We start from the raw sequence: 19,015 nt of genomic DNA on the forward strand, positions 1-19,015 counted from the left end.
TTAAAATACTGTTATTGCCTTTCTCCATAATTGAACAAGTTGCACAATTCCGACCAACGAAGGTGTCTTAGTCTGTAATTATATCAAAAGATGGGCTCTGTGCCACTGAACGGCAGTGCCGCAGCATCAATATACGGATCGATCTCCATGGTTGTTGATACAAATGAAATCTCTGCAAAGTTAATTAAGGCTAGTTTGACTTTGGTGATGGTGAGTTTTGGAAGGAGAGAATGATGATTCGTTTTGAAATATTCGGTGAACTGAAAATGATAAGAAAGGGGGTACTGATCCCGTCAGCTTTCTTCGAAGTGTTCTCTCCACTTTGACAAAAGTCAAAAGTTAAAGAATGGATGCCTTCGTCTTAACCGCTCATTTGGTGGTTACGGATCCATTGGTCCAAATGAATTGGCTGTGTGTTCAATATGCTCCAACAATCCTACATTGCTGGAGCCTTTGCTCATAGATTATTTGGTATCGAAATTGGACCCTTATAGTTTTTACTTTGTAAGTTATAAAAGTATCTAGTAAACACTACTAGTTATATATAAAGATGATGTATTATAATATTTTTATTATTTTTATGAAAAATATCATTTAAAAATTATATTTATTATACATTATGAACTTTTATTTCATAATTGTAATTTTTTTCCGCAACAACTGTAATTTAAAAATTACAGTACCTCAATACAAAAAACATGACATTAATTTACTAATGATAATATAAACATCATAAACAACAAGCTCACCAAACTTTGTATTATTATTATTATCATCATCATCATCATCATCATTATCATTATCATTATCATTATTATTTGCAAAATGAAAATAATAAATACAATAATTAAGATGTAAAAATATTGGTATACAATGCCAACAGTGGTAATAATAATAATTACTATGTATTAAATAGGTTTCTGATTATTTCTGAAAGTGTTTATCTTCTTGATTAATATTACAATAATGCTATGCCTACAGTTGGGATATTTAGTTTGTATATAGAGTGATGTATTAAATGATATGGGATTGTTTAATTAGCTCAAGTTATAACAGTATTTTTAATATTTAAATATTTAAATACTTATTTATCATTAAAATTACGTAACAGTCCCCAATTTCTTATGAACTCTCTCTCTTGAAGATCAACTCTGTCAATTTGTCTCTTTCTTTAAAAATGTCTCTCATTTCGATCGTCACTTCTCATAGAACAAAAATTTTCGTGTGAATCTTCTCTTTTAAGTGTGAATTTAATTCCCCTCCAAAATTACGTACACACTACAAATTAGGTTTAGCCTGGGCTATTATCATAAAATTGTTGGTCCGACCTTAATGACAACATTAAAAATCGTAAAACTTTATTTCTAAGAATGAGCTCACAATTAACTGCATAGATCACAAAATTAGAATGTAGCGATATAGTGATTATGCTATGTAAGCTTTAACAGTGACAGCCCTCCTCACCAATGACACATGCATATTAGCTCTTGATTTGATGATATGTTTTGATTATATTAAATATTAGAATCATATATGAAATTTTTCTACTGTTTATTTTAATAATTGATATATGTATGTGTTATTATTACTTTCACACATGGAAAAAAAAAATGCTACAATGAAATTAAGCCTGCACACTAGAGCACAGTGAAGAATATTTCCCTATAAATTGTCCATCCGGGGCATCAGATTGAAGCATATTTACATCTAGTTAAAAATGGCTAAGAGAAACCCACCAACCACCTGCAAGACCTTATCAGAACTCTGGGTGCCAGAATGTTCTGGCTTCCTGCTTGGTTGTTTACTTGCTTTTGCACTTCAAACCTTCTTCTTCTTGTCTCCAGTGTCTTCAGCTACCTTTGTACCCACTAACAGCTCTTTTAAGGTGTATATTTAAGAGCTGTGCATAAATTCCTTTAAACCTGTAATTGTTTGCTTTACGTTTTGTCTATAGCTAGCTGTTACGTTTGTGTTGAAAAGTTCACTTATTTATAATTGTTGTGGCCGGCGTGAATACACACCACTGATTTGTTTCATGAATTCCTGAAGGGTATGATTAAACTTGGAGAAGGAATTGTGAACCACCCTGAGGATGTTTCTGTAGATGGAAACGGTGTGCTATATACAACTACTGGAGATGGTTGGATCAAGAGAATGCACCCAAACGGAACCTGGGAAGATTGGCAGCAGGTAGGCAGTCAATCATTACTCGGACTCACAACAACAAAGGAAAATAACGTAATAATTGTGTGCGACTCTCAACAGGTGAGACAACTACTCTCAGGTTTCTTTGTGTTAGTTGAATTTTTTTTTAAATATAATGGCAATGCAATATTATAATTCGTCAGAAATACACTGCTGTTTAAGCCTGTATATGTGCACTAATTCATAAAATTTGAAGATCAACTTTGTTATTCCAATTTGATCATCAGGGTTTGCTCAAGGTCAGCGAAGAAGGCGTAACCGTTCTTGTATCACAATTCAACGGTTCCCAATTAAGGTACAAATTCTGGTTCGTTTTGTCTCAACAAGTGCATGCTTATTTGCTACGCCATGTTTTATTATTCAGAGGATGGATCACTTTTGATTTCTGACGCTTTGTTAGGAGTCCTCGGTCTAAAATTTTATTCAAAGTAAATTCTCTTTTGGTCACTAGGATTTCGCCAACTTGAGAGAATTTTTTTTTTAATAATCTTAAAAATTAACTACTAAAACGTGTTTGATGTTAATTTCATAGTTATTAGATCTAATTTTTCAAGTGTAAAATAATATTTTGCCTAAAATAACTTAAAATTCAAATGAATCTAACTTACAATACGTAAAAAGTAATCATGAACTGGAAGATTTTGGGTAATTTTTTTAAGTACATGGATTCACAGGGTAATTATATCATCTAATAACTAAAATAACATTTTGCCATGCACATGTCTGCGAAATAGCTAAGAAGTGTCAAACTCGTGGAACTAAAGTAAGCATCTTGTTCTAAAACTGTGCTGGGGAATCTTGGCATGTGCAAGCTAAGGCGTAGGTTAACAAACACTGCCTATTCACGACCAAGAACGAGACAATTTTTGAACAAGTTGTCATCAGTGGACAGTGATTGCATGTCTTCGATATGATGACCCCTTAGTCACGTATTCTCTATTACATATGACTTATAAATGAACAAGAACGTAATAATTTAAAATGAGCCATGTGCAAGATTTTGTCACTTCTTCGAATTAGACACAAAATATATCATACCATCTTGGCTTGGAGGTGTCTCTTACCAAATGAGGAATCTTCCAATCCATTTTGTAAATAGCATTTCTGTTTTATAATAGGGTTTCTTAAATAAAATGCTAGGTTTCAATTATACCAACAAAAAAAAAAAAAATTAAGCATTTTAGATGGTGTTTGGGACATTGTATAATTAATACGTACTTTTCAGGTGCGTTTGGTGGTATGATAATAAGTTTGAAATTTGACTAATTCATAAAAAAATTTATTATATTCTATATTTAGTGCATACACAACTTTGCATTAAAATTATCGTTGGCCCATAGAATAATCCCATAAGCTTAAGAACTCCCATGAGATTAATTTGTTAGGATAATTCTATAGCTCAAGTATATTTACTAATTTATCGATATTAATGTTATAATAGTATGTAATGTTTATAAAAATAATATAATTATAGATTATAAATAACTAATAATACAAAATGTAAACCCTAAAGGCTGCGGTAGAGAAGGCTAACTCTTAGACAATCTCTTATATGCTTAGATAAAATGAAAAAATTATTAATGATTTTTTTTTCCTCTACTAAGATAAATAGTGTTTGCACTGTCCTTGATAATTTTTTTTTTTTTTGGTAACATCTCCTTAAATAAGCATTTTTTGTATTAATTATTATCTAAAAAATATCGTTATATGTACATAGCAATTTGTAAGGCAGTGTTTGCTTTTTTATTTAAAATCTGAATGGGTTTGAATGCATATATCTAAATGATATATTTATTTTTATTTTCTAATGTCTGACTGCAAATGGTAAGTTGTTTGTTTTCAAGATGAAGAACATATGAAACCTCAATAATTTACATTTCTACCCTTGTAAAAGTTATATGTACTTGTTATGGATTTTATAACTTAAGTACTAATTAAAAAAAATTTATTGTTTATAAGTAAAGTGCATTATTTTATTTCTCGTTTTCTTTTATTTATAGTCAAAACCAAAATGCAATATACGCCCTTTCTGGTTTGTTTTTGGTTTATAAGTAAATTAAAAAATATTATTGAGAGGAATGAAACATAATTAAAATAATAGAACTAAGGTTGTGTAGAATATTTATTAGTGGTGTAGTCTAGATACAACATTAACTTTCTATTTGGACCTTTTTTATTCATATGAGAGTTGGAAAAGTTTTTTTTATTTAAATATAAATGTCTCATAATTAGATATAAGTTAGAAAAATAAATAAACAAACTAAATTCTCCAAAATACCTTTGAAAAATCCAAATTCAGACTTTAGATGAAAATCCAATAAGCCCATACCCAAGAATTCAATAAACACATAAAAGTTCATTTAAAGATCATATTAGTTTAGGCCAAGCTATAATATAATTTCCTCCTAGCCACGGCCACTGACAAGAACATTTATTATCATTTACATAATTTGATCAGGTTTGCAAATGATGTGATCGAAGCATCAGATGGCAGTTTATATTTTACTGTATCGAGCACGAAATTCACACCCGCAGAGTATTATCTAGACCTGGTTTCCGGAGAACCTCATGGAGTGCTGCTGAAATACGATCCTTCAACCAATCAAACATCTCTCGTGCTTGATGGTTTGTATTTTGCTAATGGGGTTGCACTCTCCGAAGATGAACGCTTTTTGGTCGTCTGTGAATCATGGAAGTAAGTTGAATCAATTGCACAAAGTCAGACTTATTATTTCTATTTAGTACTTGCTGTACATTTAAATCTCTACTGGGGTTCAGATTTAGGTGCGTTAAGCATTTTCTGAAGGTCAGCGGACGTACGGACAGAGAGATATTCATTGACAACCTTCCTGGTGGACCTGATAATGTCAATCTTGCTCGTGATGGCTCTTTTTGGATTTCTATAATCAAGGTACTTAAATTTATCTCATTGGTTCTTTTGAAAAGAAAAGGAGGGTCCAACGAAAAATCATTCAAAGCAAAGACACATGTATACTTGAGAATTCTGGATAGAAAAAACTACGCAGCTAATCTGAATAACTTGCATATGCTGCTGCAGATGGATCCTAAAGGAATTCAGGCTTTGCAAAGTTGCAAGGAAAGCACACAACTGTTAGAAGCATATCCAGAACTGATTCAGTTACTAATCCCCATGGGCAAGCAAGCGGCAGCAGCAGTAGTAAATGTTAAAGCAGATGGCCGTTTGAACAGGGAAATCAGCGACCCTAATGCAACGGATATATCCTTTGTGACTTCAGCTCAGGGCCATGATAACAATTTATATTTGGCTAGCATTAACTCCGACTTCATTGGGAAACTTCCACTGAGACCTTTGTAAACGGGGCACAGCTTAGCTAGTCGTTAAATGCGGTTTTGAGTCCGTGGACACCTGAATAATAAGTAATAATAGAGGATAAGCTTGTTTGATGTTTTAAAGGAAAAATGGTTTCTATAGCTAGGACAAAGATGGGAACCCTATTATGTTTCTAAGTGTTTCCGTCTGATCAATTACAGAAAAATCAAAACTGTACTATTTTATATGGAATAAGAGACCTAGTCAGCTAGTCTGGTATGGTTGTTTTTCTCTTGAATTCTTGGCCACGGCCGACTGGTAGTGGATTGCTTCTACTGGAGAAGGTCATGGATTCGGTATCAGTACTTTAATCACTACTGAATTTTATGCGGAGAAGATTAAGGGGAAAAAAAATGCGGATTAAAACAGAGTTTCACCACCAACGAAATGAAATCACTGTGCCAATTGCGGCCCATTTGTTGAAAGTCGCAATGTATGCATTCTGAATATTAAATAATCTGAGATATGATAATATTTAGAGTGGGACTATTGGCACCCCTCAATTACTCTAATAAAACCTTTTTTTCTTTAAAAAGCACCTGCTACGAAAATTAAAATAAAATGATCACTAATATCACCCCATGGGTTAATTTCATAAATGACCTTATTTATCTCTTTCCAACGAAGACCTAAAAGATTTTATGGAAAGATAACATTAGACCGCAAAATTATCTAATTTAGTGTATTATTATAGATCTTCGATCAAAAGAAATGAACTACAAACTCTCCCATGACGAATAAAAAAGCTTTCTAAAAGAAGCTACCATGATTTTGACAACAATATAACTATTGGTGAAGTCAGAACTGCAGCTGCAATCAAACTTTAAACCCTATAAATTATTACATTTCTTAAGAAATAATTAAGAATTTTTTCCTTTCGTTGATATTTGCTATACTAATCATTGAATGATTTGTACAGATTTTAAACCTAAAAATGCAAATTAACACTTGTGAAACTCACTAGTCAAGTGCGTATATAGAATAGAAAAAATTTCTTTTGAACTTCCCATTAAAACTAAAACTTAAATTATTTATTTCTTTTGTATACACGATTCCTAATTTAGCATTTCGAATAAAGAATTCATCGTAGGTTTACAGCAAAGATGCAAACAAGAACCGATGGTAACGATAAATGCAGAGCGAGAGAAAGAGAGAAATCTGCTATTTGAGTTTGAGAAAAAGAAACTGGTTTTTTTTGTCATTTTATTAGAGGTTAAAATTATAAACACACGAGAGGAGTTTTAAAAGAATTTTGATGGGGTGCTAATAGCATCACTCTAATATTTGAAACCCCTCCTCGAAAACATACCCCCACAAATGTTTAAAAATTGCAATAAAACGGTAAGAGTAATGATGATGAGGAGGCCCAAAGTGCACTAACGAGTAACATTGGCTGTCTCATTCAAATTTTTTTATTTTTATATAAATTAATTAAACAAACATGTGAAAAACGTGATTTGCTCCCCCTTTCAGTTACAATGATAATGGCCGGCAATTTCGGCAACAATGGACCCAAATTTGCTTTTTCTTTTTAAGCAAATCGACAGTAACGCTAATTATGCGAACACCATTTGACCACTGGTTTTGCAAGAAGTCAAGCCCAAATGCTCGGTTAGAACCAGTTTCTTTCGTTTTGTATGAAAATGGATGCAAAAGGGTAATCCGTAACAACATACGAATGAGATTTACGATCTGCAATCTATTCTACGAAAATTAAATTAGTCTTCTGTTCAATCCTTGACCAGTTTTTTAAAATTAGGACTTTCCTATTTAGGGTATATGAATTGTAAAATATCTATATTTTTATCCTTTTAGTAATATTTGCATTGATTATTCATTACATTACATATGAGTGCTCTTAAATTTACCTTGATGAATGAATATTTAATATCACATCAATTAAGACTCAAATGTTAGGATTCCTAATGCTAATAATTTTTTTTAATATGAATTTTATATCAAACTTTGGAAGCATGTCGTCCTTAATTAAAAAATATATATTGCATCCCAAATTATCTGACTTTCATCACATGAAGAGTAAAATGGAGAATTAAAAAAATTTACAAAATCATCCGGTCAATGAATATCACACCAAATGACACCTCAATTTATGCAATGAAAGGGCTTCTTTATCAATTATGTCAAATTACGTGGGATGGCGTAAATTTTCCCCGCAATTACTTCTCTATAAATCTTCCCGGCCGCATACCAAACTAAAGCAGATTTGAAGCTCATGCCTCCGAAGAGTACCCCACGAACCACCGAGAGGACCTCATCAAAATTCTGGATGCCTTCTGGCTTCATGCTAGCTTGTTTACTTGCATTTACGCTTCAAATCTTCTTCTCCTTGCCTCCAGTATCTTCAGATTCTCTTCTCCCCATGATCAGCACTTTTCAGGTACTTTAAGAGCTATCCTTTTTATGCGTTGGTTTTGTTTGCTTTTGAGTTACCTGTTACGTTTGTGTTTAGTTCACTTATTTTGCAATGCCCTATATTTGTGGCCACTGTGAATTACTACTATTAGTTTTTTGTTCATAAATTCCTGTAGGGATTGATTAAACTTGGAGAAGGAGTTGTTAACTACCCAGAGGATGTTGCTGTAGATAGAAACGGTGTGGTTTATACAGCTACTAGAGACGGTTGGATCATGAGATTGCAAAATAATGGAACCTGGAAGAACTGGAAACTGATACACAGTCAAACTTTACTTGGAATCACTACAACAAAGGAAAAAAATAATCTAATTGTTTGCGACTCTGACAAGGTGAGACAGCTCTCAAGCTTTGTTGCGTGAATTGAACATTCCAAGAAAATGATGGCATGCATCAATAATTCCTCATAAGTACACAGCTGATTAAATGTATATGTGGGCACTTATTCATAAATTGAAAAATAATCTTTGTTATTCAAAAATGATCAGGGTTTGCTCAAGGTTAGCGAAAATGGCGTAACGGTTCTTGCATCACATGTCACGGGATCCAAACTAAGGTAACAAAATTAGATTACTAAGTTCAACTTTTTAGTATTATTTTTCCTTTACTTCATCATAAGCTGTTACCTTTAACAAAAAAAGAAAAAAAAAAAAAGTTCTTAAAGTCAAATGAGTCTACTTTTTGCTGGGAATTTTTACCAGTGAAATCAAAATAGCCACAAATAAGCGATTCCTCGCTGTTGATTTGGTGGGATTTTAAATTAGTTTATATACAGAATTCACTGGCATTTACATTTTCAGCAGTAACTAACACTAATTGATTAGCTGAAAAAAAAAAGAAAAAAAAAGCCATTTATTCTGGGACAAAGACATGATACCCCGGATGCACCGTACCCCATCTTTGCCAAATTACTTTGTGTTCCCTCTTATTTTGCTGAAAAGTGAAAAAGTTAAAAGCTTTAAAATTTTAACACATAAGTCTTATATGTTCCCGTTATTCACACTTAACAGTATATTTCTATTATTTGCACTTGAACACTAGACCATAAAACACCAAGTGCTCTGGACCCTTATTTTTGGACATAGAAAATTTTTATATATTTAAAACTAAAAAAATTGATATTCTAAAATTAAATTTTCTCTCCAGCTCTCGATCCTCCAATCGACTGTCAATTTGATTACAATTTTTTTTAATTATAAAACCAAGAAGGAAATGATCAAATTTAATAGGCTACATAAAAAAAAATTGTAAAAAGAAGAGGACCAAACGTAAATGTACAATAATTGGGATAACTATATTTCAATCAAATGCTATTTTTTCCTGAATTTTTCTTTTATCGGCACGAAGAGAGAGGACCCTGTACAAAATTCCACCATGATTAAGATCCATTTGTGCCATTTGATCAGGTTTGCAAATGATGTGATCGAAGCATCAGATGGAAGTTTATATATTACCGTATCAAGCACCAAATTTGCACCAAAAGCGTATTACTTAGACCTTGTTGAGGGAGAACCTCACGGCCAGCTGCTCAGATACGATCCTTCATCGAAACAAGTATCAATCGTGCTGGAGGGTTTGTACTTTGCCAACGGCGTTGCACTCTCCAAACATGGAGACTTTGTGGTTGTGTGTGAATCGTGGAAGTAAGTCGAGTTTAATTGCACAAAATCAACTAATTATATATTTATACACTTCAATTTGTTTTAATTCTCTATACTCGGGGTTCAGATTCAGGTGCATTAAGCATTGGCTGAAGCTCGGGGATAAAAGAGACAGAGAAATATTTATTGAAAACCTTCCCGGTGGACCCGATAACATCAACCTTGCCCCAGATGGTTCTTTTTGGATTTCTTTAATCAAGGTATTTAAAATTTATATTTAACAACATTTGCGACTAATCTAAATTGATTAGTACTGTGCATACATATGATGCTAATCAAGCAGTGCAGATGAATTCTAGTGCGGTGGAGACTGTGCATAGCTCCAAGAACAGAAAGCAACTGTTGGAAGAACATCCAGAACTGATAAATCAACTGATGAGCACAGGCAAGGGAGCGGCAGCAAAAGTAGTGAAGGTTTCCGCAAATGGCAGTATAATCAGGGAGTTTAACGACCCTAATGCAAAGAATATCTCATTTGTGACTTCAGCTTTGGAGTTCCAAGGAAATCTCTACTTGGCCAGCATCAACTCCAACTTCATTGGGAAATTGCCACTGAAGTGAAAGCTGCATAAATCGTTTCAACAGCACAGACTTAGATGCAAGCAAAAATGTTTCTACTTTGCAATATTTTAGTGTTTGACGTGACATCTATATTGGCCAAAACGAATCTCTTTTAGCTAAGAAATTTGGAATTTTTTAAATTTATCGAAGTCTTCTGGAAGGTGAAATTTGGAATTTTTTAAGAGTAGAGGTATGTAGATTTTCTTTTCTTTTCTTTTTTTTTTTAAAAAAAGAATTTTATTATCTACGATATGTGTATTGAAATTGACAATTTTATTTTATTTGTTTCATGACATAATTTTTTAAAAATTTATTTATTATATAAGTTTAAAATATGTTTGAGATAAAACAAAATACAAACGGTATCTAAAGTTATATATTTATCTAATTGCTCAGTTTTATAATTCTATTCAATACCTGTTTTGAAAAATAAAATTGTCCCAAATTTTTAAACGTATTTGATAGTTTATTTTTTAAAAAAAGTATTCAAAAATGAAAATAGTGAAAATGTGTTTAATTGTTTGTCTAAAAAATTAAAAATGCATTTGGTTGGTTAAAACAAAATGCAAATAAGCTAGAAAATATTTAAAAACAGCATTTAATATAAATAAATAAAAAGATCAACCAGCAAAAGAACAAAGAACAAAAAAGAAAAAAGAAAAAAAAGTGAACATTTATTTGTTGGAAGAAATACGTGGATGTAACTAAAATGATGATAAAGTTCAAAGGAGCATGATGATTGCGGGGCTGTTGGGTAGCCGGCCATGTGATAAAATGATGCCAACAGTGTGGAGTGAATAGATTTTTCAAATGGTTTATACACACACTATGGGACTGATAGAGAGTGTGAAAGCCAAAGGATCTAGAACATATTTAAATAATGCACGTAATTAACGAGATCTTGACTTCTGTAATACGATATATTCTAGTGCTGCGTTTACTTTTTGGATTGCAGTGGGAATCTTTGGATTAGGAGTGTGGAGTGGGAGTAGGGTGTTTACTTAGACTAAATGAAAGTATGAATTATCAATCAGAATCCTAATTATTTGTTTACTTTGTCTTGGATTGGGAATAAATTATTTTAAATTACAATTTTATCCTTATGTAAAGAATTATAATTTGTAATTAAAAAATTAATAAAAAATATATTTGGAAAATAAAATAAATATTTTATTATATTTATAAATTAATAATAATTACTAATATTCTTAATTATGTAAATCATAATTTTTTATTAATTTTAATTTAAATTATGTGAATAAAAATTATTAATAATAGCAACACAAATGAAATATTATTATTGATAATATAGTACAAAATTAATTTTTTAGAATAAAATATTTATTATTATTAATTAAATAAATAATTAATATTTATTAAAATTAATGTTTAATATTATTAATTTAAATATAATATTTATTTATTTTTATTTTATTAAATTTAATAAAATAAATATGTTATAATTATTATTTTTAATAAATATGATATTATTTATTTTATTAAATATTATTTATTTAATTTAATTATGAGGGTAAAATGGGAAGAGGGGGGAGTGGATTATCACTCCCACCTCCCCTCATGGGAGTGGGAATCCCACTCTCCACTCCAAAATTAGGTGGGATCCACGGAGTGAGAATCTCACTCCTCCCTCTTTTAAGGTAAGTAAACACTGGAGTGGAAGGAATCCACACTCTACACTCCCACTCTAAAAAGTAAACACTGCCTAGTTCTATTCCCACCCATAAATGAAAAAAATGAAAAAAAAAAAAAAAGGAACATTTGAAATTGAATCCAGAAGGAGATGAGGTTGGAATCAGTGCCCTCAATTGGGCGAGTGGAGGCCGTGGCCCGTGGGTGATAAATTTACGGCCCACCAATTAACTTTAGCGAGCTATATTTCCTGTGGTCAAAAAAACAACACATTATTCAAACTATTCTATTCTTTTGTCTAATCTTATTCAAACTATTCTATTCTTTTGTCTAATCTTATATGAAAAATGAGTATTTTAATGTGCACCACAAAGCTAAAACAAAATCGCCTCTAGAAAGCACCTTTCTACTTAATGCCAGTCGCAGAACACATTTCTCTCTACACAAAGTGCCTTTTGAGTTATGAGTTTTACCTTTGTGCACTTTCGCCAACGCCATACTCGCGAGTCGCGTGACGTTAGTAGCTGGCAGCATCGCGTGGATGTACGCATCCCATGGTTGCAGCTGCAGATGTTAGCTTCTGCCATTATGAAAAGGCTCTTACCTACTATTTACGATTTATCTATAGGATTAGTTAGGAGGCTTCAAAACCCGAGCCGCTCGGTCGGTTCGGATGGATAAAAAACCAACCGAACCGACAAATGCCTCCCGTGTGATCTCAGACATTATCCGTCAACGTGGTGTATAAGAATCCAGTGAGTGGGTTGATGGGACATAATAGGCAAAGAGAAGATTGTAGAAGAACCGCGAGCAGAGGAAATAAATTTGAGCTTGGCGTTAGTAGGTAGCAAAGCAGCTAGTGAGCAATGGCTCCTAGCAGGAAGACAGAACCAGAAACCAGCAAGAAAGGGAGGACCTCATCAAAACTCTTTGTGCCGGCTTGTTATTCGTTTGGGTTCTTGCTCGTCTGTTTGATTGCTTTTTTACTTCAAATCGTCTACTTCTCGCCAATATCTCCAGTCTTGGATGAGGTGCCCCAGCCCGCTGTGTTGTCAGCCACTCAGTTACAGGTGCCTTGCTCCTTAAATCTTGTTGTTGTTGTCGTTTGCTTTACGGGATTTTTTTTTTTATTTCATTGGCTAGCTGCTGCCTCCTGCTAGGTTGTGTTAATTTTTAATTGATTAATGTTTTCTTAATTATTGCTTAGGATTTTATTAAAGTTGGAGAGGGAAGTGTGAATCACCCGGAGGATGCTTCTATGGATAAAAATGGCGTGATATATACAGCTACAAGAGATGGTTGGATCAAGAGATTGCAAGATGGAACTTGGGTCAATTGGAAATTTATTGACAGTCAAACTCTAGTTGGACTTACATCGACCAAAGAAGGCCATCTAATTATATGCGACAACGCAAACGTGAGCCTTATCTCGTCACTCCTAGTTAATTAAGTTTATTAGATTAAAGTCATGGACTTTGTTAACTGTTATTCTTGTTTCAGGGTTTGCACAAGGTCAGCGAAGACGGCGTAGAGAACTTTTTATCATACGTCAATGGTTCTAAACTGAGGTAACTGTCCTCATACTGAGAACAGAACATTTTAATTCCTCCGCTCTTCCTGCATGTGCAATCTTACCGTTTGCATTTGGCAGTGCATCACTAGCTACTGCCTCGTCATGATGACTCAGAAGAAATCAATTTTGCGAGAGTTGCTGGTGATCTCTTACTAGATTTATCTTCAAGAAACGACATGTGAACAAACGTTTGATCAATTTAGATGAGCCATCTGTGCAAGATAAAACATGCCACTTATTCTGATGTTCTTTATGCACTTGTGTAGTTTTATAGACAAATCAAGACATCTTTTGCTTTTGTGAGATCGGCCGTCCCTCTTATGAGCATCCTGTTGTTTGTTGATAACTGGAGAAACAGAGGACGTTTAATTTGTAACATTTACTTATCATTTGTTGCACAATTTGAACAGGTTTGCAAATGATGTAGTTGAAGCATCAGATGGTAGTTTATATTTTACTGTATCAAGCTCCAAATATTTACCCCACGAGTATTGCCTGGATATTCTTGAGGGGAAACCTCATGGTCAGCTACTCAAGTATGATCCTTCATCCAATATAACAACACTTGTGGCTGATGGTTTCTACTTTGCTAATGGCGTTGCACTCTCAAGAGATGAAGATTATGTTGTTGTTTGTGAATCATGGAAGTAAGTAGAATCAATTATTTGACTTATAATTATATCCATCTAGTGTCTGTTGTAAATTGATTCTCTATTGAGTAAAACTTTGCATGCATAGAATCTTTATTTGACATGTGTTGGACGTTGGTTGACTTTATTTTTTCACCATAACTGTGATAATATTACACCACATATCAAATGATGACATATAATTTTCCCCATCATTTGGAATAGAAATTACGTATCCCAACTATGTATATGTAATATCATTCATCTCTTTTGGGTTCAGATTCAGGTGCCGTAAGTATTGGCTGAAGGGCGAGCGTAAAGGGAAATTAGAAACTTTCGCTGAAAACCTACCAGGTGCACCTGATAACATCAACCTTGCCCCAGATGGCACATTTTGGATTGCAATAATAAAGGTATTAAAATTCTATAGTTGTATTAAAAATATTGTTTTTAAAAAAAGGCCAAAGAATCTTTCAAAGCAAAAATACGTAATTGAGATTTTTGTTTAATAACTTGCACAATGCTGCTGCAGTTGGATGCTAGGAGGATGAAGGTTTTAAACAGTTCCAAGCTAATCAAACATGTTCTAGCAGCATATCCGAAACTGTTCTCTCGATTCATCACCTTAGGCGGCGGAGCACACTTAATAAATGTTGCAGAAGATGGCACTATAATCAGAAATCTTGTTGATCCTACCGGACAGTTGATGTCGTTTGTGACCTCAGGCTTGCAGGTTGATGATCATCTCTACATGATTAGCCTCACCTCTAACTTCATAGGGAAAGTGCAACTGAGTTAAGCTGCATAACTTGTGTCGAGAGAAAATGGTTTCCTCAGGGAAAACTCTGTTCCCGAATTGATTAAATCAGTATTAAGGTGTGTTTATGTTCTTATAACCCTGTTGAATGGGTGTAGTGACTAATCTTGATAATAGCGGAGGATTGCCCTTAATAATAAATAGTGAACTCAATCGTGGGTATTTTAGTAATATAAAATTTCATATAAATATGATTGTGTGTTCATCCTACTCATTAGGGTTTCAAATAGACTCGCTAAATACTATTAATCTTGGAATATTACATATAAGCATAACTGGGTTAATTTTTGCAATGGGGCGTTGGTTGATGTTAGGACTTAGGAATGAGGATGGATCATCTGAATTTTAAGGGAGGATCTAGAACCAATCATTATTTACCTGGGTTTTTTTTTCCAGAAAAAGTGATATCGTGCAGTCAAAAGTGAATATGAAATTTCATTTTAGGCAAAAAAATAAAATATATATCTAATAAGGGGACATCAGTACTCTTATCCGTAAAACTATTTACACTAAGCAAAACGATTAGATACCGAAGGTAGAAAAATAAAAGGACAATCTAAATACGTTGAATCACCAGCCAAATGCCAAATGGAGACGAATTGAAGAAATTAGATTAAGAATCAAAGCCATTAAGGAGTAGGAACTAGGAAAGGTGAAAGGGTAGGAAACCAGAAAGATTATCCCATGCGGCTAAATGGCTAATGATACTTCTCTCCTCAACCGCTTCCTCTGTTTGCTGCCTTTCTTCGTTATGGGTTATTCCCCCGCCTCACTCACGAATCGTCTCTATTTGAATCAATTAATTAATAAATTTGAATAAATTATTTAATTACTTAAATAAATTAGATAACTGAAAGTTCTTCATTTTTTTTAAATTTTAAAAAATATTATAAGTAACAAAAAAAAAACAACAATTAATTAATTGTGCCAATTATATATATACTATATGTCTATATCTGCTACAAATTTATTGTCCAAGAGGCTAAGAAATTTAATTGTGTCAATTATATATATATTTCAATCCCTAATTATCTATCCAAAATAAATCCTAAACAAGTATGACAAATAAAAAAAAAATGATAATAAGATGAGTAATTTTAATAAATTAATAATAAAGTACAAGTTTTACCTGGAAGAATCACTGGAAAAAATTAAACTCATGAAAAGGATGAAACTGGCTGGAAGATTGTTCTCTTGATCGTGGAATGAAGATGAAAAGGGAGGGTCAAAAGTCAAAACACATAACTGGGGAATGCGGCAGTTTTGCGATGTCAGTTTTGTAATTAAGTAATGATGTCAGTTCTGCAAAGGGTGGGATTAGTTAGAATCGGCCAAATTTTTTTCTACATCCACTTTTAAAAAATAAATTTATTATTAACAATTAAAATATCAGAATTATCTTTCACTATTTACTTTCACTCTCTATCATACAATTACATGTTCTCTCTACTTTTACATTTTATAAATTAAACACTTAATTTCTTAGTATATCATTATCTATATTTTAAGTTTTCTATATAAAATAATTTTGTTTTAAATTCATTAGTTTTTGTGATTGGTAAAAAATAATTTTTTGATATTCATTAATTTGCATAACTGATAAAATTTGTTAATATTTATTTTTAAATGGTGAGTTTTTATTTTTCTTAGTTAGTGATAATAATTGCAGCTAAAATAATATATATGGATGAATTGATGAGAATTAATGAAATTGGGAAGAAAAATAGAAAAAAAATTAATTAAGTATTGTTTAAGAAATTATTTAGATAATAAATTTTTTTAATTAAAAAGAGAGTGTAGAAAGATAATTAATAAATTGATTTTTTTTTTCTCAAGCCTATACCGCAAATGGGTCCACCCCTGCTCAATTTTATAATGTGGAAGGTACCTGAAATCATAATGCCTCCGCAACCTTGTGGCATGAATAGACCGTTAATTATTCTTTTTGTGTATGAAGAATTTTACAATATATATATGAATTGAAATTTTACTATATTTTAATTACCCAAATGATGTAATATATTTTATTTCAACAATAATATAATTTTCAAATTTTTATCTTAAATTTTATTTTAAATGACGCGACATATGATATATCATTTATTAAGTAGTCGATCATTTTTTACAAGAATAAAGTGAATAAATTGTTTTATCTCACTATCCAGTGGTGAAGCCAGCTGGAGACTAAGGGTGTGTTTGGGATTGAGGTATTGTACATTTTAAGATGCAGCTGTTGTGAAAAAAAAATCGTAATTATAAAATAAAAATTGATAATATATAGTAAATATAAATTTTAAATAATAATTTTGACAAAATTATAAAATTATTAAAGATATAATAGATTATCTATTATACAAGTGAAAAATCATATCAACATACGTTTCAAGTTACAACAGTTAATGTTTACCAAATACTTTACTGCTATAGCTTTTAAATTACAGCTATCCAACCTCAATCCCAAACACATCCTAAGATGGGTTATATATTCCATTCAAATTTTAGGAAAATGTTTAAATAAATCCTTCTAAATAAATTAATTTATAATGTTATATTATTAATTTTTATAATATTTAATTTTTCTTTGAATTTTTTAAATTTATCCATCTCAACCTCAACTCATTTCTCTCTATCTGAGCCTCACTCATTCTTTACCTCTAACTTTGATGATTTAAAAAAAGTATTAAATGCTTTAATTTTATTTTTATCCTAAAAATAAAGAATTTGATTTACAATAAAAACATGTCAAGTTCAATTTATATTCGATACTATGATTTATTTCAATATATCCCTTGATTCATAGGAATAATTTATAATTTTTTTTTTCATAATTTTCTTAATCAAGTACTTAACAATTTGCGAGCCAACTCAATTTCTATTTTTAAATTTCTTAAAATATAATTAAATATAATTTTTTTCATTCTTATTTTATTTTCAATGATAAATCTTTCAACAAAATACATACATATAACATTTTTTAAATAATAATTTCAATATAGCCCACACTAAAAAAATCTAGTAATTAATACCTTCACTAAAATCATTTTAGCCCACCGTAAAATAAAATCCTCGCTTCGTCACTGTCACCATCCAATTAATGAGTTGTAAATTGTCAGCAAACGAAATATGAATATTTATTTTATTTAATAACAGGATTAAATTTGTGTAAATGAGGTATATTTGTACTCAAAATGTTTTTCTTAACGTACTACCACATTTCTTCCATATTGATGTTTATTCATAAAAGAACGAAAAAAGTTTATTGATAAAGGTTTTGGCGCATATTATTAATGAAAATTGGATACACTAGTTTAAGTAATATTTCTTTTATTGGTTTGGCATTCCACACTTTGCCATAGAAACTTGTTTTATATAGCATTTTAAGACTTCGCATAAATCTCCGTTATATTTATTTATTTACTTCTTTCTTTTTTTATATTGTTGAAGCTAAGGTTTAGCTCCAGTGTCGCAGAGTGGCTTTCTTAGGACACCAATTATGTGTTGAATTATTAATTAAAAAAGAAATAACAATGTTAGGCATCCAACATTTAGTTCTCAATTTGAATCTCAATTAATGTAACATTCGTTTATTGGATGGTGGTTAAGTAATTTTAAAAGTTATAAAATTCATCATTCAATAAATGAGTGACACATGACATTTAGGAGTTAAGTTATGACTCAAATGTTGAGATTTCTAACATTATTGTTAAAAAAAGGTACTATTTCTTTGATAGGGTTATTGGCCTACCATTCAATCTAGGAACATGTATGTTATTAAGAAGTTAGTAGTTTTATTGTTCAACATTTTATAATATGTAGTATTTATACTATATTTGGATTCCTTAAAGGTTAGTAAAAATAACTTAGAGTTAGTTTGGGAATGTTGTACCTTATAAAATAATTGTTGTTAGGTGTATTATAGAAATAATTAATTGGAAAGAGAATTAGTTCAACGTTTGGTAAATTTTATTTTTAAAAGTGTTATGAGATTTAAAAACAGTTGTATGTCTTTAGTAAATTTTACTGTTAAATTACTAAAAATAAATAAAATGACTGAAATAGATATAATGTCGAATAAAATTTATTTAAACATTTGTAAACATGTATATAAAATTATTTTTTTATTGTGAACATATA

The 19,015-nt window shown here is 31.5% G+C and overlaps 3 protein-coding genes across 3 annotated transcripts; all 3 read left to right on the plus strand.

Moving 5' to 3' along the window:
- The first annotated feature begins 1,674 nt into the window (after window positions 1-1,674).
- On the plus strand, window positions 1,675-5,802 carry LOC18055555 (protein STRICTOSIDINE SYNTHASE-LIKE 4). The gene is made up of 6 exons (XM_006452754.2): window positions 1,675-1,885; window positions 2,050-2,265; window positions 2,433-2,500; window positions 4,664-4,900; window positions 4,984-5,116; window positions 5,264-5,802. The coding sequence occupies exons 1-6, from the start codon at window positions 1,718-1,720 to the stop codon at window positions 5,540-5,542; spliced, it is 1,101 nt and encodes a 366-aa protein (XP_006452817.1). The 5' UTR covers window positions 1,675-1,717; the 3' UTR covers window positions 5,543-5,802.
- Window positions 5,803-7,641: 1,839 nt separating this feature from the next.
- Window positions 7,642-10,306, plus strand: LOC18055556 (protein STRICTOSIDINE SYNTHASE-LIKE 4). The gene is made up of 6 exons (XM_024178304.1): window positions 7,642-7,955; window positions 8,107-8,322; window positions 8,479-8,546; window positions 9,397-9,633; window positions 9,719-9,851; window positions 9,940-10,306. Exons 1-6 carry the CDS (start codon window positions 7,791-7,793, stop codon window positions 10,210-10,212), a joined length of 1,092 nt encoding a protein of 363 aa, XP_024034072.1. The 5' UTR covers window positions 7,642-7,790; the 3' UTR covers window positions 10,213-10,306.
- A 2,006-nt stretch (window positions 10,307-12,312) lies between these two features.
- Window positions 12,313-15,022, plus strand: LOC18055557 (protein STRICTOSIDINE SYNTHASE-LIKE 6). Its single transcript, XM_006452756.2, has 6 exons — window positions 12,313-12,932; window positions 13,070-13,279; window positions 13,363-13,430; window positions 13,846-14,082; window positions 14,345-14,477; window positions 14,597-15,022. Exons 1-6 carry the CDS (start codon window positions 12,729-12,731, stop codon window positions 14,861-14,863), a joined length of 1,119 nt encoding a protein of 372 aa, XP_006452819.1. The 5' UTR covers window positions 12,313-12,728; the 3' UTR covers window positions 14,864-15,022.
- The last annotated feature ends 3,993 nt before the right edge of the window (window positions 15,023-19,015 follow it).

Source organism: Citrus clementina, unplaced genomic scaffold (assembly GCF_000493195.1).
Source record: "Citrus clementina cultivar Clemenules unplaced genomic scaffold, Citrus_clementina_v1.0 scaffold_1, whole genome shotgun sequence".
Taxonomy (NCBI): domain Eukaryota; kingdom Viridiplantae; phylum Streptophyta; class Magnoliopsida; order Sapindales; family Rutaceae; genus Citrus; species Citrus x clementina.